We start from the raw sequence: 27,790 nt of genomic DNA, 5'->3' as shown, positions 1-27,790 counted from the left end.
CCCCCCCAACACCACCACCACCACCACCCACCACACATATACACACACACACACACACGCGCACACACACACATACACATGCACACACGCTACCATGATGCCCTTCTGCAGAAATCAGGTTAACACTCCCCCAGTCCTTTGTCAGCAAGAGGCTTGCACTCCTCTGACCCATTCTCTCTCTCGCTCTCTCTCTCGCTCTCTCTCTCCCATACATCCACTCCCTTTCAGTGTCTTTTTCTTTCACTTTCTCTACGTTTTTTATCTCTATCATTCTCCCACTCTGCTCTCTCTCTGCCCTCCCAACCTCCTCTCTGTCTCTATCTCTCTGCAAGTCTCCCTCTATCTCTCACTATCTCTGTCATTGCCATGTCTGTAATTCTCCTCGCCTTTTTCTCTCTCTCTCTTCCTCCTCAGGCATTTTCTGACATTATCAGAGGAATTTAGGGTAATCCGTTATGATCTGATCGCTCAAAAAGGCCACTTTAATTGGCACTACCTGTTCCTCTGTTTTTGCACATGAAAGTGAAAGGTGCCAGCTATTTTTCTGCTCCTTGGCAAATTAGCAAAGCAGGGTTCCAGTTCAGTCATGCAGACATTCCGCCTGTCAGACAACAGTCGACACATGGGAAGAAAAAAAATAAAACTACACTCATTCATTTCATTGTCACTGGCATCATCCACCGGTGTTTCCTCTGAAAGTTATCTAACCCCATTCTAACATTTGTCTATCCGATGTCACCCACACAAAGGGGACTCCTAACAAGCAGAGGGAAAGAGGAACCCTGGCTCGCAGTTTCAATTTTCGAGCCACGAGTTATAAGTCAAACTGTCAAAGCTGCAAGCACAGCTGTTTGCCCTTTTAAATCATTTTAAGAAGTGTTTTCACAAAATTTTATTGGCCATGGTCTGGTGGTGGGGGCCAAGGAGCGGACACACATTTTTTTTTTTTTTTCACGCCACACTTCGTCCATGGACAATTTCTTGCGAGACCCCCGGACTCTCCCCACAGAGTGAGCCGGGTGACCTGTGGCAGGTCCCACACGGTCCACTCCTTATATTTCAAGCACTCGCAGATCACATGTCTCCAGGCTGCCCGTTTAAGCAAACCCAGGCATTTAGGGCCCCGCTATCTCATTCCTTTCAGAAGACACAGACTGGAGGGGGGGAGGGGTGGGGGGGGGATAAAGCAGCGTTTATTGTATTGAAGCCATTCACATGGTCAGAATGGCTGAGGCAGCAGGGGTTCCCTTTACACAGGTCAGAAACGCCCCCCACCAGCAGCTACTCAGCCCATGCAGGAATTCCTGCTGCAGAATTCCCAACAAAAACCGCACACGCTTTCACAGTGTCTCCTACGGAAACGGCCGAGGAGCGGGAACTTTCCAAGAATCCCTCTGCTACCACTATCCTTACCCCCGGACCAAAGCCTTTAAACGGCATCACTTTTTAAACAAACACGGATCTGGGCTCTCCTTTGTGTGTGTGTGTTTTAACCCCCCTGCTCTGACACTAATGGCACGCACTTTCAATGTGTAACAGTACTGCCAATCCAGATTTCCCATTTTTGCTTCTCAGAGAGAACCCAGTGTGTTCTCTTCATTATTATTTCACAATACACGAAAAAAAAAAAAAACCTTCTAAAAAATAACATTATTATTATTTATCTTACAATAGCTTACTTCACATCTAGGCGCATGTGTGTACATTTTCACTTTGGAATTACAAGGAAAGAAGTATGGAGAAACTATTCATTTGCGAAGAAATACGTAATTATATGCTATGATTACACTGCATTTAATAAGAGCTTCTTCACAAGCTGACAGTGATTTGAAGGCAATTCGTGAAAAGGGGGATAGAAGAAACAAATGGGTTACTAGTAATAAATGTTTATATATGTATTGCTATTTGTTTGTAGATGGATTCCTTACATTGCTCGTCTGTGTGCTTCCAGAAATGTACGTGCATGAAATAATGTATTCATAATTTCTGTTCATTGGATTCGCACTGCCAAGAAAAGCACATTCCTCACTTTTTGAATATTTAAAGTATACTCTGACATTCTGGGGAGAGAGCCACTGCCATACCCGCAGGTGATTACAAGGATGTTGCTGAAAACACAGTGGCTATTTCTTGTCCGTGTCTGTAAGGGGTCAGTTGTGCGACCCTCTGACACACTGAAAAATGCATTGAGGCCAAAGGGCAAAACACAGTACTAAACTGCAGCTATTTCCCTTCCCTTTTATTTTTCTTACAAGTCACTGTGATGTAGGAATGATGGTGAAATGAAAGTGGAGGCCCTGAATTTAGCCTTTCATGTTGAGCACTTTTACACTGCAGCTATTGATTTTTTTTTTCCTATTCTTTTAAATCTGAGGATGTGAGCCCGTGGAAAAAAAGAGGACTGTAGCAGTTCAAATGGGAATGGTTTTGGAGTCCACAGGTTACATTTAAAGAAAGGGAACCACATAGCCATGCAGTTCTGACTGCACCCCTCTAGACCTCACTTGCTCAGTATAAATCCAAACCAGATGGCTTTGAGGATGGTGTCTCAGTAAGAAAGGGACAGAAACCCGAAAAAAAAAAAGCTGAGAGCTTTAAGTGGCACTCTTTGCCACTTTGTGGCAGATGTCCCAAAATTCAGCTGACCAGATATGTATGCCCAGCTGAGCCTACAGCCCACTAAGCAGGGAGATAAACCATACACCAATGTTTCACTGGACTTCACCTGGGTGGAGAAGGATGGAACGAAAAGTGTCAGTCTGACGCAGCCCAGATTCTACCTAACTTTAATGTGTCCAGTAATTAACCTTGAGTGACACATTTAAGCAAGCCTTATTCTCCTTATTTCCTTTCATTTCATATATTTTAACTCCACAGATCACTGAAATTAAAGTATCATGCAGTGAATACAAAAACAGGGCTGTGACTGCCATTTGTGCAAAAGAGTTTGTTGGTATGTGGTTTTTTTTTTGTTGATGTTGTGTTTTGATAACAAGTGATAAGCAGCAAGGCACATTATTAGATTTTGGCCGATCATTTTCCACACGGTAGTTACATAAATGACACAGGTAAAAGATAACTAGCGTTAATATGTTGGGATTTTCCCCTATAGCTGTATATCAGTGTAGCTAGGCTGAAGTACACTTGATTGTACAAGAACATTTGGCTGCTAATAATACCTCTTCATTGTTGCAGCTTTTTTTAATTGGGAGTGGCAGGGGACAAATATTACATAGCATTGCTTGTTCATGGCCCAGCTAGGGAAGAGGTGAGTGTGACAGGAATGGTTACTGGGCTGGAAGGATTACAGACTGATTAGGACAAGAGCGGTTCAACTGAGTTCATCACGCTCCATTCTACTGAGTGCTTGATTTTCAAATTAAAAAACAAGTCAATAACTAATTTTCTGTTTTCTAATATTTTTAATGGTCTGCTTTTCATCCCATGATTAAGGTAAGTGTTCAAATGTCTGACAGAGGAGCATACTGTATCTTAAACCATATTGGGGCACTTTAGTGCAGACCACAGGAAGTCGAGCTGCAGGGTTGGTGGGATACGTAGTTCTATTGTCTCCAGGGCACCAGGCAAGATAACACCAGAGTGGAAGTGATGTAAATAGATCAGAGTGGTCTCTCTTTGCTTCCTGAGTAAAGCGGCACTGGGGCCATGTGTGACCACATGATACGGCCCATTGGCGCTGTGATGCCGTTGCCTGCCCCACTGTGCCGGTTCCTGTAAAAGAGCCCTCCAAAGACAAAGCCCTGTGACAGGCCAGCGAAGAAGAGACACCATCTCCAGTGGCACAAAGCACCGAGACAGCCCAGGGGGGAAGAGACACCATCTCCACCAGCTAGAGCCTTTTATTTCTCAGGTTATCAGCTGTATTCATCTGTGGAATCTGGCCCGTTCTGACTTTTCTTGTCTCTGTTCTCTTGCTTAGAGCACATGTGAGTGATCGGGTTACCACTTAAAATGTGTGCATTTCTTCTCTCTCTCCCTCTTTTTCCCTCTCTGTCACACACACTCACCCCCCCCCCCAATCACCCCCCACCAAAGTATACAAACACATCCCTCTCCTCAACAAACCCCCTGAACTTTTTGATTTGTTTGTTTTGTTTCTTTTTTGTCCCTAAGCTTAAAAAAACTTGAAGTGGCCTTTATCTCTTCCACCTAAATCCCCTAAACAGGTCTCCATGTCAAAAGACCAGGGCTGTGCTTGGGGGGGATTGTTTGGTCAGGGTCAGCCACAGGTCAAGCTTTTGGCCAGTTGTTAACACCCCCACACACACACTCTCAGTGGCCCCCAGCCTCCATCTGCAGCGACAACTGTCCACAGTAGCCTCCACCCAGCACTGTCTTGGCAAATAATCCCTTCCCTGTGAAGTGGTCCTAGTGACAAATAAAAAGGTCAAACACCTTTAGTAGAAATAGTAGAAGAAGCTAAATTCCCCAAATATGGAGCTTTGCTGGTATTTGCTTGCATGAAATAGGCTTTCTGGAATGTCATTTTGAAACAGGACTGGTAAATTCTTCAGCTCTTTGTTAGACTCCGTGCATAATAGTCTTTGCAAAAGAGGTTCTAACGTATCCAAATTGAATTATTTCAATTGAAGAGCGGGGGCTTCATTCTTATTCAGTCTGCCAGATTTACATGTTAGAAAAACGGACAGAAATAAATGAGATTAACTATGTGTCCATACTTAAGAGGCTACAGAGAAAGTCAATAAGGCCTCAGTTGAAGAGAGAAGAAGAGAGAGAGTCTTCTGGAGAAATGATTTAGTGTGTGCTGTGTGCACCCTGTGCTGCCACTCTCTCACCCATTAGCTGTTTATATATCTCTACCTCCGAATCTATGCACACTGAAACAATAATTATCTGCAGGAATATATTTGCGACTTTGAATAGTATTGGCAGGGCAGCATATGGCCAACTAGCAGCAGGCTATTTATCCTCATCCTCTTTGGAGGCTAAAATTAGCGCGATGCTGTTTGTGGCCTTAAGCTGGAGTCAGACCACTGCGATACTCCTAATAAAATAAACCCTGCTGGCCTCAAGCTCACAGGAGCTCTGCAGCTCACTGCATTCACACCATTTCTGCATATTGATCATAACCGGAAGCAAACAGCTTGAGCCCAGAGATTATTTCTGTACTGGATAGTGTGTTATTAACATAATTACAATATATTAATTTTAACAGGTTTTAATTCCCTCCTCACCTCACCACTACAGAAGAGATCAAATATAATTCAAAACATGTCTGACAATATGCCTTATTACTCCTTCTAATTCAGTGGGAATCCCACAATTGCACTTACCACACCGTGGGCTGGATGAATGAAAAATTTCCAATAGTACAGAATCTTATATATTTGAATACACAATATATGACACTTTCTGAATTTTTACTATTCTCTTTATTAGCTTTGTGCTGGCATGAGACATCCACTTCAAACACAACTACTGCCCCTTGCAAGACTTCTCGCCATTGGTGTGGGGAGACTTTGTTAATCTCTTTATCAAAAGCTTAAATAAACTGAGGCTGTCTGTGGGATCCTGGGCCAAACAAGAGCACGGGTAATGAGCAAAGCGCTAAAGCCGTGTTTGTTTAACGTCACTTGGATTTCCCGACACTGCACACTCCTTGCCCTCCTGCCTCCCCTCTCCACCCCCCACCCTGCTCGACTGCCCTCCATATCAGCTACCAGCTGGCTGATAGCATATCTCTCTGGGTGCTATCAGGTTTTTCCTGAAAAGTTGGTTAACATGTATCTGATGGACCCCTCGCGGGCCCTGCTGCCTCCCAGGGAATGTTGAGTAATGCTCATTCAGGTCTTTATGGGCAGATGTAATCCGTTGTGACACGTCAGTGATGAGTTGCACTGATTTCTGTCAAATTCGCATAAACCTTTAGAGCTCAGATTAGGAGCCAGGGCATATTATTGGGAGGGGGGGGGGGCATAAGTTCCTTGGCAAACTGGAAGGATCCAAATGCATAACAGAGAAGAAGATCCTACATGACAAAGTCACACCACCCTCTCTTGTGTTACTGTAGGGGGGTTGAGTGTTGGTTTCTGGCCTTAAACCATTCATTCTAAAAGCATTCTACACTTGAGTTACTGTTGGAAATTTCACACTTGAGCTGCTCTTGGAGATTTCAGCCACGCCATGCTTTTGTTAATGATAAGGCATGTTAATGATAAGGCTGCATCTCAATAACCGGAAAAAGTGTGTGTGATATCAATAATTCTGGCTAGCTTCCCTTTCTTTATCTGTGACACAATGATAACAATGGAGCACAAAACAAGAATGTCACAGGGGAAAAAATCATCAGATAAAATCTTGATTTGGGTACCTAATTGTACAGAAAGCCGCCATCTCTCCCTTATTCTAAAGTTAAATATAACATCAACAGCTTTATCAAACGCTTCTTTATTTTAGAAAATCCACTTAAATGAATTTGAACTTTCAGCTGTCGAAAAGCTGTCTCTTTTAATATCTCAAAATACTGAGACTTCAAAAAAAAAGTATTTCACCATATTTGACCACAAATGAGCCTGCTTGCATCTGAGAAGACAGTATTTAGCCAGGACCAGTAATTTGGCTCTGCCACAGAGAGCAACACTGCACATGCATTTTAGAAAAAGAGTTCCTACAAATATCTAGCAACAACCATAAAGACAGAGTGTGGCCACATCATTAGCACGCCACAATTATATGCATCTGATTTAAATATACAATTTTATTCAGTTAAACTGAGCCTTCCAAGCAGATTAGTATGCCTTCAGAATATTATTGCTCTGTGGGGAGTTCTCCTCACTGCACACGCTGGCCAAAAAGAAGCTGCCCTGGGTAAGGCTGTTTTTGGCTCTTGTACAATCCCGGCATTAGAAGTGAGAGCAGGAGGGGGAAAAAACCTGAACACGAACACATGTGCGTACAAACATACATAAATAGAGATGCCTCTTGTCTTTGCATCACCAGGCACTCCAATAGTAGATAAAGCCCAGCACAAACAGAAGGAGCAAGCAAAACCTGACACTTTATCATCTCTCTTTTATAACCACTATCTGCTGAGAGACAAGAACTATAAACCTCAGTTAAAGGAATAAGAGCGAAAACAGGAGAAGTCTTTCACTTTTTGTTTTCCTCTTTTCTATTTTTTTTTTTTTTGGTTTCCCTCACAACCAGCAGCCACAACTGGCTGACCGATGAGTATTCCTGAATCACAGGGGTTACCAATCTCGCTGATGTGGGAGCAAGTCCCGTTTCCTCTTTTTAAAGAGAATACCTGTAATCACACAGTCTTATCTGTAAGAAGGCAATAAGATCATCCTCAGCAATAACTTTCCAAGCAAGCTATGTTCAACAAGTACCTGCATGTTAGGTTATCTCCTGCTGTACTGCTACAAAGATTCGCCTGGACCATAAACAAAGAGACGGTTAAACAGGCACGTGGAGACTGTGGGCGGAGAGAAGCACATTTTTTCACAGGTAATGAGAGACGCGTTTCTGAACAATTCTGATAGAAGATACCAGTACATACTCAAAAATCTTGATAAACCACTTTTTTTTTTTCTTCAGGTAACCCCGTTTATTTTGGCATTATTAGACAAATGGTAATCAATTTGAAATTATTTTCATTTCATTAATGGATCAAATTGTTATTGTGACATCGAGCAAATGACATTCAGAATCAGAGCAATATATAACCGGTGAAATACACACTGAATAAAGTATACAATATTTTACATCTGTGGGCTTTAGTGCTTGTGGTCTCTCAAGCATTATTTTTCTATTGATAATTTATCATCAAAGAACAACATACTTTTGTGGTTCTTCAACAGAATGGTTACTGCTTGAACTAATGAAGCCAGGCTACATAGTTTATCAGGTTTTTTTTTTTTTCCCAGGACACCCTGTGTAAGAGCAGAGGTCATTCTCCTGTCAGTCCTTGCCAAACGTTCCTTTTCCAGACCCCTGCACATGCCAGGAATGGCAGACATACACTTTGCCCACCCTCGCAAAGTTCAGGGAGGTTCCACCCTGCTTCTAAACACTGAGATCTGCACCCTTACCCTTTCCCAAGATGTTACTCATGTATGTGTGCGAGTGGCACCCCACAGCCGAACACCAAACAACAAGGTTTTCTTGCACTTAAAAGAACCCCCCCCCCACCACCACCACCACCACCTCCTTTTCAAACTGCTACAGCAGCATCAATCTACCATAATACCCCAACCTTCTTTTCTCTTGGAGCAAGAGTGAGAAGCAGCTGAAGTGTCTCTCCAGCTGTTGGCGGATTCAGCCCGCGCCGACGAGAGAAAAACCACACACCTTTTATCGGCGATTATGTTTTTGATTTAACCAAATTACTATGCAAATGCGGGACGAGGAACACGATCACAAAGGCAGAGCCATGCACCATGCCCGTGCCTGATGAGAAAACCAACACAAAGGGGGAGACAGGGCTGACAAAAAAAAAAAAAAAACGCCCAGGAAAAAAAGTCTCAACAAAATGATTTCAATTGAATGACAATCATCCTGAAGAAAGAGGCTCCTCTCTGAACCACAACACACAGGTAGCGGCAGCAATTAAGCGTAACCACACGGAATAAAGACAGCACCTCGGTAAAGCGCTCGAGAGGAGATGTGCGAGCGAAGTGTATTACAGTGGCATCAAAAGAAAAGGCGATGGGTGCTTTGTGGTGTCAAAATCAAAAGGAGAGGGAATAAAGCGGATATGAAGTACCCGGGCCAAACAGCAGAGTCAGGAAGAGGCCGGGCTTTTCCAGTCTGCTGGGCAATCGTTCCAATTAAACCAGGACTTTGACAAACACGTGGAGCGAGGGACCGGTCCACTAATGTCCCGTCTGTGCCCCTCAGATGGTCAGCTTGGAGACCGGCCAATCACAGGACGGCGGCTGCGGCACAGGTCTCGTGAAGCCTTCCTCTTATCTGGCTGACCTTCGCAGGGGGCGGGGCCCGTGCGGGCTAACGACAGCGGCGCAGCACCTGATCAAGTGGACAAAACACGACCGCACAGACCCTCACTGTGCCTCCACACAAAATTCACTCCATTAAAGGAGCCCTGCTATTCCCTAACCCATGCAAGGGCACCGGTGTTATAACCAAAAACAAAAATAACAGACAGGCTACGGGATGTCACACATTATAAGGACTGGGAAAAACAGGTGAAAAAAAAACCACAGATGACCCAATTCGTGACAGCCACATTAGAAAGGTAATGTCTGCGCAGACAAAAACCCTTATAGAATTCAAATTCCTGCAAGAAGTACTGTAGAATTATTGCATGCAGCAATTATAGCTTTTTGTGTGTTGGTGTGTTTTTAAATGAATGCCTTTGGAACTGTGCAGAATAAACCAAGCAGACTTCCCTCCTCCAGACTCAAGTCTTAGAACAGCGTCTGTAGCTGTGGTGCACACTGCAAATGTATGCAGACAATAACACGAACCACAGAAGAACTATTTTACTTGGCATGCACGCAGCAGTTCACAAATGGTAATGGTAATTGGTCATACATATCTAACTCTTTTAGTCATCACCTGGTTTCTTTTGCGTTTTTGTTTTTTTTTTTCATCTGATGGGAAACCGGAGTCTTTTGGAAACACTCCTCCTTTTGCGTCGTTCTCAATTGCAGCCCTTTCCTGGCAGCAAAGTGATTTTCGTCCCTGGCTCCCAGTGCTGCCGAAGGATGACCCTTTAATCTGCACTGGGCCGGCCTTGCCAAGAGAACAGAGAGAGCGGTGCTTCTACGGTCAGGGACTCTGCAGCCACGGCCATAATAATGATTTGTTTTCTTTTGCCCTCTAAGGCTCGTCACTCACAAAAGTACGACCCAAGACACAATACCACAAGGAGTCCCCCGGGAGGCCTGCGCATGAGCAAGCGTGGGGATATATGAACTATTCAAAGCAGTCTGACTAATAGACTTGGGCTGGTTGAAAAGGAATTGTTTTGTTTTTCTGGCAAAACTCTGTAAAAACTCCGCTCTACAGCAGGGTCTTTGCAGAGGAAGGAGAATTCTTAATCTTTAGGGAGAGGCAGAGAGTTAAAACGTAATGACATGTGTGAAGCAAATGTGACCATCCCGATCGTTAATACTATTGGGGTGTGGGGTCTGCACATAAAAGCTAACAATACCATCTGTGAGTTGTGTGTCACATTTATCAATTATTATCCATACCCATATCCATATCTGTTCAAGATGACACAAACATTTACTGAATCAGTGATTCTTAGCGCATTCAAGGAGTAATCAATGGCAGGAAAATGTTGCAGAGAGTACTGAATGGAAAACAATTTAAGCTTTGGATAAGAGAGTAAAAAAATCACAGCTAACCATCTTACTGTGGAAAAATCCACTGCTTGTGACTTTTGCAGAAAAACATTCTAGCCTTTCTGCGGCTCCCACATTGCCCTACGGCTAAACAGCTTGGGACCATACAACTATTAGTAAACTCTTTTAAGCAGAGATGAACTTTACTGTGTTTGTAACGGAGGTCTCTCAGAACAAGTGCTTTACAACTTTAAAACATGTAACGGTTGGACGTCTCTGTGGGGATAGGGTCCTTTTTTGTGTTAAAAGCAGGGACAAGTGCAGAGCAAAGATACGAATGTTTTCTTCGATAGGAAGTTCAATTCGTCTAGCGCCTTGAAGCACCATTGTTTCCCTCAAAGAGAATGTGGGGCAATTTGCTTCAATCTAAAGCATGTTTTATAATTAAAAATGGTTTATAATTTAATAGCAACTGCACTTCCCCCCTTTAATCATCAGTACAAAGGATTGTGGGCCCATATTGTTGTGATAAATCAACAGTGTATGTTTTGCATTCTTTTATGTTACACAATTCAATTTCACTAAATATCTTTCCACTGCAGAGAGCAGTACAATATCTGAAAAATCAACTTGCGCCTGCAGTGTACTGGGTTGGTAGACACATGGTCTCGGGCATTAGATAAACGATAAATAGTTTGTCACACTTTATAGCGGCTGACTTCCCTCTAGCACCTCCTAATCGGTTTATCTTGAGGATTCTGGGTGGACTTCTCTAAGGTCATGTGTAGATATTAACAATGTAAAAAAAAGATTTGTTACTGGCCATGATCAAATTCAACTTTGGTAGTGTTTTGTGCACAAAAACCATTCAAAAGTAAAAACTTCACCTTTGAAGTCTGTTTTGAATGAAAATGTGAATTGTATGTCCACACGCTACTGCATCAAACCCACGTTTACTGCAGCTCAGAGCAACTATAAATATTCATGCAGAGTACAGAGGAATCAGTGATACCAAACTGTTTTCTCCTGGCCGTGGTGAAGCTGTGTGAATATACAGTATTATTTAAGATTAGGAGCGTATTCAATACTGTAAGCAAACACGTGTGTGTGTACCAAGACAGAGCTGTGGTGAGTGTGGTTACTTCAAATGGTATTCAAACCAAAAGATGAAACTGTATATGAGGCCTCTGCTTACTGAGTCAGCTCCTTGACTACTATGCCACACTGCTGATATCTTCAACATACAGGAAAACGGGGAAGGGTGTACTTGCCAAGCAATGATAATAAGCATATCGGGAATTATAAGCTAACACCAACACATGACTTACTGAGACCTTTTAAACTGCTGTCAGTCAGTGATTAGCTGACATTAATTTTGTGTATCACACATGTCCTTGAGTGTAATGACATTTATATGTTTGAAATGTTCTCATTGCTTTAGTTCACTGTGTTAAGGTTAAAGGTGAAGTGTAACAATTTTAAATCTCTATGTCCTCATCACATGTTCAAAGGCATACTTCATTGTACTTTTGCTTTCATCCAAACCTCCAAACACACACGCATACTTATACAGTGTTTAGTTTTAACGTCACCAAATACAAGATACACATTCTAATCAGTCATGTTTTATATGAGTTCGAACATTCAAACACACTCACGTACACAAAACACTCAAATGATATCACATAGGTTTTTACAACCTAGTGTTTATATGCTCCTAACTTAAACAACAAACAAAAAATCCACAACACAGGGGTTGGCGCCGAGGGGTGGGCACATTAAAAGCCCGGCTATAATTGGAAGTATGTGAAAAATGAAGTGTCAGTTTGGTCAATAAAGAGCAAAGGTCACGGCGAGCAGGAACCCAAACTCTGCACAAAATGTGCTCATTAAGGCGTCCAATCAGAGCAGGCCTGCCCGCCTGGCCCATTAGTCATCAGACATCTGACCGCCACGGAAGGCCAGGCTCTGTGCTGTTATTGCTCTCCCTCTTCATGTAAAAAGGAGCGCTGGTATATAAATCGTTGCTCAGTCATCTGGAACATAATGTGGTCCTTTCTGCTCTCATCCAGCTTTGCCTGCTGGCTGTGGAGGCCTCAAACTGCTGCCTTGACATCCCCTTCAATAATAAATGAAGTTGCTTTTTGCCTACAGTTTGTTTGAACCCCCCTCGCTGGAGACAGAAAACGTTGTGCCCGTTGCTCTGAGAGCGAGCCAAATCACAGCCAGCAACAGCTGATTTCAACGACACTCACACTCATTTCTCACACCATTCCTGTGTACAAGAGCAGCGACACAGAGCTACAGTACATGGAAAAACCATGATCAACCTTAGCTGGATCTCTGTGCTACCAGCAACAACTCACAAAAAACATCTACTGAGCACAAAAATGTTCAAATGTAAAAGAATAAAACTTTTTTTACAATTTTTTTCCTCGGTGTCCATGAATGTTCCAAAATAGACGTTAAAAACATATGTGGCAAAATTATTGAAAATGATGACCATTTTTAACCTTGTCCAAAAACACCACATGAATCTCCTGCCACTAAAGGATGTACTAAAATAAGTTTTTTCCAAAGATTTTTTGATTAAAACCACTGGACCTCTCCAATGGAGTATCTAAACTATCACAAAAAGTTCTACAACCAGAGACAGCCCTCTTAACAAACAGCTCATCACATCCGACCCCTAGATCTTACACACATCAACACAAACGCCCATCTCATTTTCCACAACGGCTTTCCTCTGCTGTGACGTCTTTGAAGAAGCCAAAGTGCCTGATACACTCAAATGAGAAAAATACGGCACAAACAGCGCATTCTAGAACGCTGACAATTTAAAACAGAAATGACAGAATGACCCGACTGCCCTGAGTGTGCATCACATTGCCGGTCCTTACCTTGTTCGCTGCTGTTGTCCCCGCTGTGTGATGTGTGGCCCCCGCTGGAGGGTCCGGGAGTCCCCCCGGAGCGTGTGGACGCCGTGTCGTCGTGATCTCTGTTCCACGAAGTCTGCGGAGACAAGACCAGCAGTCAGACCACCACCGACCACAGGGAACCCAGCCTCTGATGAGCGCTCAGTGTGCTCCCCACACATAAAACAGTGACTTGGTCGCATGTTCCTGTTTCAGGAAGAGTCCTCCATCTTCCCACATTCCCTCCACTCGCAGCCAACATGCCCTCTGAGGCACTGCGGAGCAAACATGTGCCTCCCTTCTGAACCACCATACATGAGTGCATTCCTTCATAACCGTCAACACAGAACACATTAGACTATTTCCTCAAAGATGCAACATGTCTTGTCTAACCAGAGAAGCAGGGCTGCTGCCTTCATACGCTTTCACAATTCACATTTCGACAGCGCTTGACAGCCACCTCAAAAGAAAATACACTGCCAGTCATTTAACTTGCTTACATCAGAGACACAGTAAGAGGAACAGAAACTGAGAGAGAGGTAAAAAGTTGTTACCAGGGAGAAGCAAGCCATGGTCCACAGGTTACAAAGTCTGACAGAGCAGAAGCAAAAAAAAAAAAGTCTCAAGCTAGTTCAGTATATAGTGATGAGAGCTAATGCTTGGAGCTCTACAGCACTGACCCACAAGAAAGAAGACTGCAAGAAGGGGACTGGGAGACTGTGGTCTTATATATGTGTGAGAGGGAGTTTATATAGGCCTCCTAAATCATGGTGAAAATCAAATAAGAGGGAGCTTTGGAGGGGGAAAAAAATCCTATTGACAATCAAGCTTAGGTTTATAATGGCTGGAGAGTGTCAGCTGTTTGGCGGATGGTATGTGGCAAATGGAGCAGACATGAGCATAATGAGAAGTGGACAGAACAATGGGCCAGCATGGCCTGCACACACTCAGCCCCATGCAGGGCCTTCTTGTACTATTGAACACAAAACAGATGTTGCCTCTTATCACTGCGTGCCACAGAAAAGTAACATTTGTGTAGGAGGAAAATAGCTGGAAATAGGAAAATAGCATCTACTTTTAGGATACAAGTGCGTGCGCGCGCGCACACACACACACACACACACACACACACACACAATTTTAAACATATGTGCCTCTCGGTGTTTGCTATATTTGTGTGAATTTATCGCCTGTTACCAGAACTCCATGCCCACTGCTATTCCTTAAATCTTTACACTTAGAACATTGTGTTAGTTTCAGCAATGATGAAACCTTAAGACTACAGCAAAATCAATATTTAAAAAAAATAAATGATAGAAGCTAAAGGCAACTTAAACTTATATTCAACCATGTTGAACTTATATAATGAAATATAACATGTTAATACTATACTTATTTAGCATAAACACATATTGTTTATATAATACCTTAATGGCATTACTGACGGATCAATTCAACCAAAGTAAGAGCTGGAAGGTACACAAAATTCAGTTGGAAATACAGTATATTCTTTGTCTTTGTTTTAATTCTGATGCAGTATTTTCTATTGTGCTTGTATGATTTTCAACAAAAAGTAACACTGTCTTACACTTATTATTTTTTAAGAATTTCTAGTGCACTGTTGAACAAAATGGTAAAAGGGAATTTCTATTGAGTTGCGGTACACAGTGAACTAAAGTAAAAAATTTAGCGGATTTTAAATGATTGTTGTTTAACTACAGCACCTCTCCATTGAAACACAAACTACAGGGAATACACCGGCCACATCATATGAGCATATTCAGATTTTCATGCCAACCACTGAAAATACATTCACTAAAAAGACTGCTTTGAAAAAAGAAAAAAAAATAGTGTATTATGCAGCATACCAAAAGAATGTTGTAAGAGGTAATCTAGAACACATGCTCAGAAAGCAAACGGTTAAAGCAGCAATTTCCAGTTTCTACAACTCAAGCTCTTGAAGAAAAGGGGGGAACTTGTTTATTCAGTGCTTTGTGAAAAAGAATGGTACAGCACCCCTGGGACACAGACTGCCATGCACAAAGCCCTGGTGCCTCTACATGTAAAAGGATGTTTTTCTACGTGCAACAAATCCCACTTGAAAATATAATTAGAAGGAGAAAATGGCAAACTATTGCATTAACTGTAATTGAACAAAAGACCAGCGAGGCATGCGGGAGGCTGGAGCAGGGACCCATGGGAGCAGCGGGAGGCTTCAGATCCAGAGTGACATCTCTAGGGTACGCTCAGTCTATTTATAATGCCCTCGACACTCCTGTCGATCGCTGATCTAACTGGTAATTAATAGAAAACACACCAGCAAAACACAAAGCCAAACATGCAGGAGGATTCCCGAAAGGACGGGGCCATCCAGAAGGACTCAAAGGAAAGACAGAGGGAAAGAAGGAATAAAAGAGTGAGGAGAGCGGGCAGATGAAAACAAACGTGAGCACGGGTGCAGATGTAAACAGGCGTGATGACTGTGTTTAGCTGTGCGAGTGCTGAGAGCGTTGGTGGTGGTGGTGGTGGTGGGAGAGCTGTCCCACCACACACAACAACATACTTGATATATTCACTGTCCCTCTAATGAGCTAGCTCGGATTTATTCAGCCTTTCTCTCCCTCCTTCCCCTCCCCCAATCACGTTTCTCTCTCCCTCTCTCTCTCTCTCTCTCTCTCTCTCTCTCTCTCACTCTTTCTCTCTCTCCCTGTCTCTTTTTCTCTTTCTTTCTCTCTCTCTCTCTCTCTCTCTCTTTCTCAACAGTGCAGGATGTAGATTAATTCAATGCTTAATTGTTTAGTAAATTCAATTTTCCACGTTCTATTCTGTGTATCTTAAGCTAAAGTTCTTAAATCTGCAGTGCCAAGCCGAGGGAGCAGTGTTTGTGATCTGTGCCTACCTTTTTTTTCATTACCATTTTCTTCCTCGCCACTTAATTCGCCGTGAAAAGATTTTCCTTGCTGGAAATTCTGATTCCGCTATGATCGGTGAGGCATTCCAATTCACTGCATTTTCATTGTGTTGAGTCTTAGATGCCGGGTTCTCTTTCTCACAGCTTTCCCCATATTATACAAGCACTCATGCAAGAAATGTTGGGTTGCCAATTCATTTAAAATAATAATAATAACAAAAAATGTAGCACACTGTCACACAGACTGCATTTTCATTTGAAAAGATCTCATCACGAAAGAGGCGCACACAACAAGCACACAACTATTCGCATAAGTGCGCACACACATATTTCAAAACGCGCATATTAAAATGCAGACATATTTATTTATATATCAATTAAATCCACAGAATGTTTCAACTGCACTCACCCATGACATGTGGAGTGACAGTATTCCAACGTATGCGTTTGTAAACTTGAATTGGATCAGCAGGGATCAGAAGCACTGGGTGGACTAGCTACAGAACTCATACATAGCCTTCACAAAAGGAAATACCAGGCCTTGCAATGTCACACAACAAAATTCTGTAGCACAACAGACCAAAACTCAGCACTATAGACATTTGTTTACTTGTGTTCTCTGCTATGATAAGATGTGGATCAGAAACACTGACAACAGGCCAAATGAGTGCTTGTTAAGGGAAAGCTCTGACACAAGCTTGCTGGACTGAAAAGTAATGACAGTAGTATCTGTTGCACAAAAAACACACACGAACTTCAAGAAGCATCTCTCCCCTCCCCCGAAGTCCTCCTGTCCCTAACCTCACAACGGCCAATCAGAAATTATATAATAGTTGCTGGCTGCAAGAAAAAAAAAAAAGATCCAACTGGTTTTGTTCTCTGGAGTTAGCCACATATCTCCGAAAGGCCCAGTGGGATTTTTCTAGTTTAAAAACTCGTAAGGGAACATTTAAAGGCATCCAAAGATAATTACATGTTTTACTTAATTACCTTAGCTTTAACATTGCCATCTACAAAGATACTGATTTAAAAATTATAACGAGATGTCTCACTGTTAATTCACTTTGGCACTGAGAGTGCATTATGTCGGTCATTCATTAAATTAAAACACAAACTTCCATCAACATCACAATATGGGGAATTTTTCCAAAAATGACAACAATAAGAATACATAGCCAAGACATTAATGTCTTGACTTCTGCCACAGAGAACATCTGTTGATATAGGATCTACTTGCTGTGTTCCAAATAGATAATCTCATTGATCGAGCAAGAAAACTGAGACAGGAATATAGCTACTGGATGCAACAATTGATGCCATTGTCCAGAAACTGAACTCCAGTACTTAAAGTTGAAAGAGAACGTAATCTACCTTCAGCAGTATAAACCTGTATAATGCAATCTGTTGCTGATTCATGCACTGAAATCCAGTAGGCTTGTGTATCAGCTATAGTACTGGCAAGCTGGCAAGAGTACCATTATTTTAAACTATTTCGCAGTTTCCAGGCACTCTTTGCTGCATATCATCATACTACATATTAATTTCCATATGTGTTACATGGCTACAATATTGCATTGTGTAGCTTACTTGACTCTCCCTTATAATGAGCATTCAGTAAATGCAAACCATATACACTGATACACAACATGATTTGTATTAAATTTCTTCCATTCAGTATATATCAAAGTTACTTCATTTTAAATCATTTTAAATGTCTAGCCTTAAAAATCTTCTAAAACTCACGGCCACACATTTTTACAGTCTACACATGTTAAGCAGAACTTAAGAGAATGGTTTATCATGTCTGATTTTTCAGTCAGCCGAATTCAGTGTTTCCATCATCTGACTTATCAGAGTCAAAGCCACTCGTTATGCCCCAGCTGTCATTAACAGAAAGAAATCTGTCACGTGGTCTGCTCTTTATAACGCTTGTTCAAATCTCAGCAGCTCACAACTGTCTACAAAGCAGAAGCAAATAATAACTAAAACTCACTTTTCTGTTTAAAACTAACCAGCCTTACTAATAACTATAACATTTTACCATTGTTTGATGTATGACATGGAGAAGTGTTGCCATGAAATGAAAAGTTAACACAACTTCTGAGAGAAAGGAGATGTATTTGACAAACCGAAGATAAGACAACAGATGCTACAAAAAGGTACAATACTGATTACTGATTAAGTAACTGTGAAAAATGATTGTTGGGTATCATGGTTTCCCTGTTATGAGACACAGTTTACTGTCTAGGCCAGAGTAGTCACTATAGCAGTTGTACATACGGCGTAAATTAGAATTTTTTCAGGGAGTAGAGGAAACAGCACAATAATATCTGGTTAATATCAGGAGATACGAGTCAGACATGTAACAAAATAAGTTCACGTGAAACCTGATAATAAAATAAGTGTATGGTTGAATCTATCATGATACAAATTTACACAGCCATTAACTGAAAAGAAAATTTCTCAATTTGCAGAACAAAACAAAGTACAACAGAAAATATATTTAGTGTCCCTGTTTTAATGGCCACCTGCAACAGACAAAACTCAAACAACACAACAACTGAGCTTTTTAATTACTTTAAAGCCCACTTCAATAACCATGGTACAATCAACATACCTCTTGCAGCAGGCAGTGACCCCTCCACATTATTGCTAGGGCCTATAATGCTAAGATATTGCTTAAATTTTTCAGTTAATTACCAAATTGTTGTGCCACTCCCTGTGCTCAACACTAATAAAGACAACTGCACAAATCCTATTTTGGCAGAAAATCCTCATGCCATCAAGTGGTGACTATGATTACCAGGTAAATACATTGTCAGCAAAACTAAAACGATCAACCCATTGAAATGAAAATTACTTTGTTCCTCCACTGATTCGACAGTAATTTATTTTAATATTATTTTTTAAACATATCAGCAGTAGTCTTAATAAACCTTGTTGAATGGTTTAAGAATCGAATTAAAGGTCCTGAATTGCCCTCTATTGGTCCACAATTTTTCACAAGACTTTGGCAATATGAGTAGTCGTAAATTGTTGTTTGAACTGTAGTTGGGCTACTTAGCGCATACTACAGATACCTTTGTGTATGAAAAAAGGCGAAATCTGTGGACCCAATCCACCCCAACCCCCCCCCCCCCCCCGCACTCCGTAGCGAAAGGGTTAAGTGGCTAACCAGTCACTCCAGCTCACGTAGCACCTGAGGGGGCTCTGCATTATCAGCGCTGCCTGGAGTACACAACGTGACTTAAAACTGGCTCTGCCGCATTCACAAGCGAGTGGAGAGGCTCTGACTTTTTCACCTTTAAGCTGCGTTCTGCTCTTTTCTTTGGGAGGTGCCCTGGGTCTCTCGCCAGCGACGCTACTGCCAGCGTTACAGACGTTATTAAAACATTCGCAAAACAAAACGCAAAGATAAAGGCGTCAATACATTACTGCTTCGACGCCCGGGTGCGCAGGCGGTGAAAATACAGGCGAACGATGGGCCTAAGAGTTTAATAAATTCACTATATTTTCCCCTCGATTTTTTATGCTACAGTCCCCTTGCTTGAATAAATTGGTTTGTGAATAAATGAGCCTCCCTTCTCCCTCTTGTTAACATTGTTGAGAATTTGCACAAAGAACATTTTTTCCAGTCCAATTCAACTTTATGCCCGAGGGCATATATTAAAAATACATATGGAACGAGATAATGCACACACGACACAAATTCGTTAGGGATGTCACCGCCTAACAACCGCTGACACAAGTCACAAAAGAAATAAAATACCATATATATATATATATATATATATATATATATATATATAAACACTCACATACATGCACACATACATACATACATACATACAGCTGGTGTTCGGTGGTACAGCGAATACAGCATACGCCAATTAATCCCCAGCGTAGCCGAGTGTTAAGACCGCCGAATGTGCATCTGGTTAACTCAAGTCTTAAAACCGTCATTACACTGCGTTAAGGTAAATAGCATACAGTCTTCAAGAGGCTACACCATACCCATTACATAATACTGAAGTAACGCAGAAAACGCACATTAATACGCCCATATTTTACTTGTCCATGCAAAGTTTGGCTACCTTTTCGTGTACCGATGTGCTTTATTCAAGTAATACAGTAAACATATAAGGCATTGGCCTCAATATTTAGGCTATGTGTAGGCCTATCATTAGGGAAAATTAGGGCATGTCTTCATCTTAAAGTCAATTAAAGATCCGAGTCCATGCCCCCGAGCACAACATAATTTGCTCAGAAAGCTCTATATACCTTGGAACCCATGGGTCTTCAGAAATTCTATTTCTGTCTGTTAACTCCCCCCTTGTCTAAAATTTAACACGTTGAAAATGCTACATTTCGGGACAGCTGCCTCCCTTGGGTTGAAACATTTACATGTCCAGTCTGCTTGTTATTTTGTTCTATCTCAGAAATTAATTTTTTTTTTTTAAAAAGTGAACTGGCAATTACCATTATAATCAATAAGCTGGTACGGAGGTAGCTGGTACGGAGCCGCCGCTGCATTTAACTCCCAGCTCAATAATGACTTGGACTTCACGCACAGCAGCCTCGCCTCACCAGTATATAAATGCTGGTGACTGATGTAATCAACAGTATACTACAGTTGGTCGTGTACCCTCCAGTTGATCATTGACCTATATGGTGGTTAGTATATTCAAATTAAGCAGCCTGATTGCTCCGTTACTTTTAAATGCAGTAGGAGGTACTCGTCCTACCCACACCCCTTCCAAAATACATGATAACTGAACGGTATCTAAGAAAACCACCCGGATAATTTAGGCAAAACACACGTGTTTGATCAGGTATACGCGTAAGATATTGTCTATAATTATTCAACAGACCTGTCATCTTTATCTGTGTACAAGAAAGTCCCCCAACAACAAAAGTGATTGGTACGTCCGCTAAAACCCGAGGTTGTGTTAAAATGATTAATTTATGAACACATTACCTAATCAACTGTAATGCATGTTTAAAATAGAAAGTGCAGTCGTTCTTTAAAATGCAAAAGGAATTCATATCAACGGGCGCGCTTTAAGCAAAGAAGCCTTGGATAAGCAATGTGCGCTCATGTCTAAGGAAAAATACTGACAAGACAACTAATGAACCGTGAACAACAGGAGAAAACCCAAGAACCTATTCACAGCAGTCCCCTCTCCCAAGTCCTTCGGATCATCTCACAGAGATTTTAACTCGGAGAAATTCCCTGTCTAGGCTTCCCAGTGTAGGCTATTTAGTTATTTAAAATTATGTGACTGGATAACATTTCGGATTAAAATGGAAGAGAAAAAAGGAAAGACTAAATTAAAATCGACAAGAAACAGGTCAAGTTTACGGCGACGCTTTCACAAGCTAATCTCCCCAGGTCGGCTCCGGGATCAAACCTTAATGAAGCAATAATGGACACATTATTCCAAATGTTTCATTTCGCTGGAATTTAAAACAGCCTTAATCGTATGCAAATAACAGGGAGACTGACTACTCGCCCATAAAATAATCTGAATAACCTAGAATTCTTATACAGAAAAGTGAAAAAATCCACACACCTGATCAAGGTTTCCCGACGATCTTGTGATTTCTTCGCTGTCTGATTTTGATCCACCTTCTCTGTCATCTATAACCAAGTCGATGGGCATCTTGCCCTTCAAGCAGCTGATGTACCGATGACAGAAATTGTCACAAAGTTCGTGTACCTACGGGGACAAAGGGGAACGCAAAAATACAAAAAAAATCACAATGGGGCATTACAGGAAATTGACAAGTGCAACCAGGTCCTCTTTTGACATGGAAAACGTTCCAAATAGTGGAACTGGTGTTGCAATCCGTCTCGACAGCCAGGCGCATCCAGAATTTGGAATAACTTTATTTTCTTGCAAAATAGAGATATCGCAGAAAATTGACAGTGACAAGACGACTCACGGGCTACAACATATTCAACACCCGTGCTAAATTCATCTGCTCCTGCGGCTGTGGCCATTAGAGGGATGACCTGCTTGAGTGACATTTAAGGTAAACTGTTTAATTTCGTCTAGTTATTTCATTACCACCTCCCCTTTCTGGGGAATCCCGCCATTCAGAGCACCCGAGTGAAGCGGACATTACCTGCCACTTAATGTCCAGAAACGAAAGTCATCACGAGCCTGTAAGAGCCATATAATGACCATTGTCACCCTGTCAATTCAGGATTATAAACACGCCACCGATGCAACGTGAACTCTGATTTAAGTGTGCGTTCACTGTTCAAAATTATCGAACTTTTGGACGAATAAGTTATTGGTTTAAACGGGACACTTCATATCGTCAATATATATAAACAATACTACTGAAAATTGTTTTAAAACACCAAACTATATCGATGGTCACTGGGTAACTTGTATTATGTATTCCATGATGATCCTACTAAAAAATCAATTTCACACGTTATTCAAGACACAACATATTTCCAGTAGACAGGAATACTCTGAAATAAATTACATTGTGGGTTTAAAAGCAAGAATATTACTAGGTAATGGGGTATCTGCTCCTGTTTTTAGCAGCCTGAATTGTAATTAAACTCGGAAGAGAAATAGGCGCCAAGATTGATTTTGACACTAATTACAACAGACCAGAAAAAAAGAAATTTATGCAAATGTACTCCACAGGTCTGAACTATAACACCGGCCAGTAATACTGAGAAAAAATTACCTTCTCCAGCTCCAATAGATGGAATCGTAATACTTGAATTGCTTGTATCATCTGAAAAATTAAAATATATCAGATCGAAAATTAATTAATAATGAAATGCATTAAGATTACAGTCAATTGTAAATTATTACACCTGCTGCATACATAGATTTATAGCAAATGGTTCTTAAGTGGAACTGTTATCTTCCTTCTTCGGGTCGGGCGGGGGAGGGGGGGTGTCACTAATGTTAATACTAAAATTGGATATAATCGTGTGAACCTAATCACACAGAAAAGTGCGGGGGTCTCTTCGCCAGTAATTGTTAATAATAAACCAACACTGTCCTTGTGATGAGAATATGGTCACTGCAAACAGGAGTGACCATTCATTTGCATACAAACTTTTCATTCAATGCTTAAAGCTTTCTCAATGGCAGCGCGATAGTTATCTGTGGTGACAACCCGGTCTGTCCTAAAATCAAAAGATCTGATTTGAAGTACATTACATGAGCAGCCATGGCTCGTATAGACTTTTGGGTAGTTCATTCTCAGTTACAAATTTACCATCAATGCAATACATTCATTCCAGTCGAGATATAAAATTCCCAGTCTAAAACACTTACGCATAATTAAACTAAGCATGTGCTTACCAGATTATCCAGCTCTGGATTTGATGAAAATAAAGGTTTTTCTGCCCGAATCTAAAGAAAAAAAATCCTCATCAGGCAATTCAACAAAATTGCAGAATTACAAGCCAATATTGTAATATAGGAAAGGATTCAATCTTGACAGTAGTTGCTGGTGTGTTGTTTTATGTTAGAAAGCAGGCATTACATGAAACTAGCAGTAAGTTTATTCATCATGTGATTTACAGCTGTAATTATACATATAATGAATATATATATATATATATATATATATGCATATGTATCTATGTATGTATGTATATAAAGTTTAGTACAATTCTACATGTTTGTATGTAACAATGTAACATGCTCTGACCTGTTTGGCAAATACTGCTATATCTTCGTTGAAAGATTCAGAGGAACACACATGGCCTCCCGCGACTCCGGGTTCTCTGGGCGTGCAAGTCGCTAATTCACATTTCTCAAAAATCAGTGCTAGAAGGGGGAAAAGGGGGTGCCTGGAATAAAATACAATCGTAACCGTCACTGAGCTGCAGGGGGAAAACTCGGAAAGTCATAAGGAAAAGGCCGCTAAGATCAATTAGTCTTCCATCCTGTGTTACAGTGCCCGTTGATCAAGTGACCACATATACACAGCCTAAGAAACAGTATCAACCTTATTACTGCACTTTTACATTACTGAAGAACCTTGAAACAAAATAGTTGCCTCACATCATGAGGCGTTTGCTCAGCATCAACTTATCTCCCTCCGCATTTCTTCCTTTTGTCTTTCTCGTCAATATTTTAGACCATGAAAAACTCTTTTACAGAAAGGCCTTATAAATCAAGAGTGCTAAACGATCAAAAGATGTCATTTGTAGGACTGCCAAAACATGCATGTGGCGTTCCAGAGGAGCGGCTCTCACAGTCCTCGCTATTAGCTTTGCATGAGTCAAACTTGCATTTTGTTAGGCACATGAGTAGTTAAAATCTTTTTGACAGAGCTCATTGCCGACACTGCTTTGAAACTATATAATTAAAATATCAAACAGGTCCATCACTTATTACAATGTTTTGTGTTCACTTTATTTGTTTCTTAGGTACATGTTGCTCATTTTTTCCAGCACATTTTCAAGGCCGCAGGCTAATTATTTACGCTTTCATAAACGTCAATCGTGAAAACAATAATACGTAAACAAATATTTATCAACCATTTCTTTTAAATATATGCTAAATAATGAATTGGCTTCTAATTTTTAATGTTACATGCGGAAAACATGGTTTCCCACACACTATTGAAAGTTTGTATGTTTAAGTTCTCTAAAATTCCTGGACTTTGGTAACGTGCACTAAGGGTTACGAGTTCTACACAACAATGCAATCAATAGCCTATTGTTCCTAACCCGTTTAAAATATAAATAATAAACAAAAGGATATTAAAAGTACTCCGAAAACATATAAATTATATATGTGACAAAGTGTAAATAACTAACTTTTATTTGTGGAAAACAGTTAGACTGGTGGACTTTGTTTTCGGTTTACGGCTTGTGTGCGTCTCATCTTAACTTTTTCCTCTCTCCGAACCTGCCTCCCGAATTCACGACACACAAAATCCTCCGCATTAACGGACAAAAAAACACACCTACATGGACACCTAGATGATAAAATATTAACTTGAGGGTCAACTAAACCTACCCGTAAATGGCATCTTTATCTCTTTTTAGAGCATCGTTGACCGAGGAGCCCATGCTGGGCGGCATGGCGTTGGTGTGGGCTGTGTGCGGGTACTGGTGCGAGTGTAGGGGACCGTGATTCAGGTGAACAGCCTGCATGGATCTGGCCGCGTGAGGGTCCCCATACATCGTTGTTGGGATTCCTACTCCGTCCATGCCATAATGCGGTATATCTTCGTACTGCACACAACAAAGACAGAACATGGTCCTAATTACAATTGCCTATGACAAAAAAATTACAAATCTAGACAAAAGAGAAATTCTCATAAGGGAAGTACTTTGTGTTAAGTTAGACGCTTTCCAAAATTCCCACACATGAACTGAATAAAACATTTTTATTGTAGTTTTTTTCTTGTTTTGTTTTCTTTTTGCTGTTGCAATGGAATGAAGCACCCATAATAAACGATACTTCTGATTTGAAAATTAAGAAGTAACTCATACTTCTCAATATTTTGTTATTGTAAACAGACAGCAAACAGCCTCTAACAACAGGTTTCCAACTATTCCAACCTCAAACGGTCTTAATTAAAAGTCGTTTGTGAAGTTCGTGAATTTCCCGAGTATTTTGTGAATATTTAATCGAACGCACTGGCACTAAAATAAAACATACAGTCATTTCATTTTTTAAATATAATTGCTATTGTGCTACATTAGCTGGTTAAACTGGTCCACTAGTCGTTTTTCCTCTGTAATACAAAGGTTGCATACCGTTTGTATCGGTAAAAACTTAATTTTTGATCATAAAAGAAGTTAAATCATATCATTAATAATCATTTGCAGATGTAATTATAAATATATATAAGACCACATTTGGAAATGCAGCCGACAACTGGATCTACTCTGATAAATAAATGAGCAATTATATTCATTAAATTTATCGCAAAAACTATTTTATTTGTACACGCAGTCATAAGACTAATCTTTTTAAAGCCCAAGAAATGCGTATATTTCGTAATAGACATGGATATTTGAGTGACAATTACAGTGAAAGTGAGAAGAAGGAGAATTAACACATTTATGCCCTAAACCCGTAAATGTGTAAATATCCAGCACGCTACAGTTGGCATCTCATTCTCACAAGCAAAAGGTTAAGTTAGGCTTTGATAAGTCACTGAGCATTTTTTTAATTAGCATATACTTTATTTCCATTCAGGTCTAACATGACTTTAGCTTATTTTGGGTTCATAAAAGTCAAAATGTACAAATTACAAACATGACCAAACATGTATGTGTAAATTATGCTAACAGAACCAAATATTATCAAATAAACAACTCAATTTCTATTGTTGATAAAACGTTTCGATAAATATTCAAATAAGTGCTGTAGTTAATGAAGGGGCTACTTGTATATGGATTTTAAGTATTAAATCAAAGCACGAACCCTAACTATAGAAACAAAAGTTGTTATGAATAGTTCCTAACAAAAAGTGAAGCGAGTCGCCAACAGTTTAGCGTGAGAGAGTGCGTGCAGTAGTGTAGTCGGTCCTTGTTCACATTAAAGTACATGTCATGACTAAACCTGAAAAAGCTTGAAGTAAAAACACGTTTTAGGTTCCTTCGGTAGGTGTTAGATAGACAAATACACATTTTTGCGTGGAGTATTTCCAGAAGAGTAAAACCCAAGTACTAGGAAGCTGGCTGACATGCCATACAAATGAGAGAAAAGTTTTAGTTGTGAGTATCTGTCATCAGCCACGTTTCAATGTTGTAGCCAGCTATATTTGAGTTACTAAAAGTTTTCTTGATACGTACCCTTTGCGCCATCGGCCTGGCTCACTCCCTCGTCGTCCTTTAACTTCAAATATAATCCCCTATGAGGCCAGGGTGAAGCGAAATAAACACGCAAATTCCAAATGTGAGATTAAAAATTCCGTACGCTTCCTACAAGAGAACGATGAAGCCAGACCTTCGGCTCAAGTTCGGCTACAGCGCAGCAAATAGCTCCCTCGCTTTCCCCCGGACAGCGACAGGGAGAGAACAAATCTTCTTTTCCAAACCAGTATGAAAATGACCCTCAAACAAAACTAGTGAGTCCCATGGCTTTTTGCCACTCCAACTGTCAATCAAAATCGAGGTTGTCAAAGTATTGAATGAATGATGATCCGCCGTGCGCTTCCACTGGTCGGGGTACCTTAAATGTTAATACTCAAACGCACACAAAAAATCAAGCGCTTGTTTCTTTGATCAGTCTCGGCTCCTGAGCGATTTTTTATGCAATAGTCCCTAAATGAGATCAAGAGGAGGTGGAGTGATATTTCTGGCTTAGTTTTCTTAAAGGAGCCACGATCGATGCTGCGAGCTACCCGCCCGTGTGTGTACAATGTGTGTGTATGTGTGTATGCGTGTGTGGAACGGAGCAGAGGAGTGGGTCTGGACCAGAATGCTGAAACCCGGAAGTAGTGGTGGCCATAACAGGTCGCGTCTTACACAACGCAATGGGCTACATCAAGTTGCTCACACAGGAGGGGGGTGGATTATGTGGGAAAAACCTTGGACGACAGAGGCGATATTAAGCCTCAACACGCGAGTCCGTCCTTGCTTCAGAGTAATGTCTGTTTAGCTCTTTGTCTCGTTCTCTGGCCCGAATTCGCTTTTGCATTTTGCACTGTCTGTCGCT

General features: G+C 41.0%; 1 protein-coding gene across 2 annotated transcripts in view; it reads right to left on the bottom strand.

Annotated features, from left to right (window-relative positions):
• LOC118789900 (homeobox protein Meis1-like) overlaps positions 1 to 27,538 on the bottom strand; it is a 65,523-nt gene extending 37,985 nt beyond the window's left edge. For both annotated transcript variants that reach the window (XM_036546629.1, XM_036546630.1), the window contains exons 1-7: positions 26,926 to 27,538; positions 25,136 to 25,353; positions 23,817 to 23,958; positions 23,465 to 23,515; positions 22,836 to 22,886; positions 21,698 to 21,844; positions 13,199 to 13,310 (exon numbers count right to left, since the gene is read on the bottom strand). In XM_036546629.1, coding sequence (XP_036402522.1) covers positions 13,199 to 13,310; positions 21,698 to 21,844; positions 22,836 to 22,886; positions 23,465 to 23,515; positions 23,817 to 23,958; positions 25,136 to 25,353; positions 26,926 to 26,937 — 733 coding nt within the window. In that variant the 5' untranslated portion in view covers positions 26,938 to 27,538. The remainder of the gene's footprint in view (positions 1 to 13,198; positions 13,311 to 21,697; positions 21,845 to 22,835; positions 22,887 to 23,464; positions 23,516 to 23,816; positions 23,959 to 25,135; positions 25,354 to 26,925) is intronic.
• Positions 27,539 to 27,790: the final 252 nt, after the last annotated feature.

This window comes from Megalops cyprinoides, chromosome 15, assembly GCF_013368585.1.
Source record: "Megalops cyprinoides isolate fMegCyp1 chromosome 15, fMegCyp1.pri, whole genome shotgun sequence".
Lineage (NCBI taxonomy): Eukaryota > Metazoa > Chordata > Actinopteri > Elopiformes > Megalopidae > Megalops > Megalops cyprinoides.
This window is presented reverse-complemented; position numbering and strand designations above follow the sequence as displayed.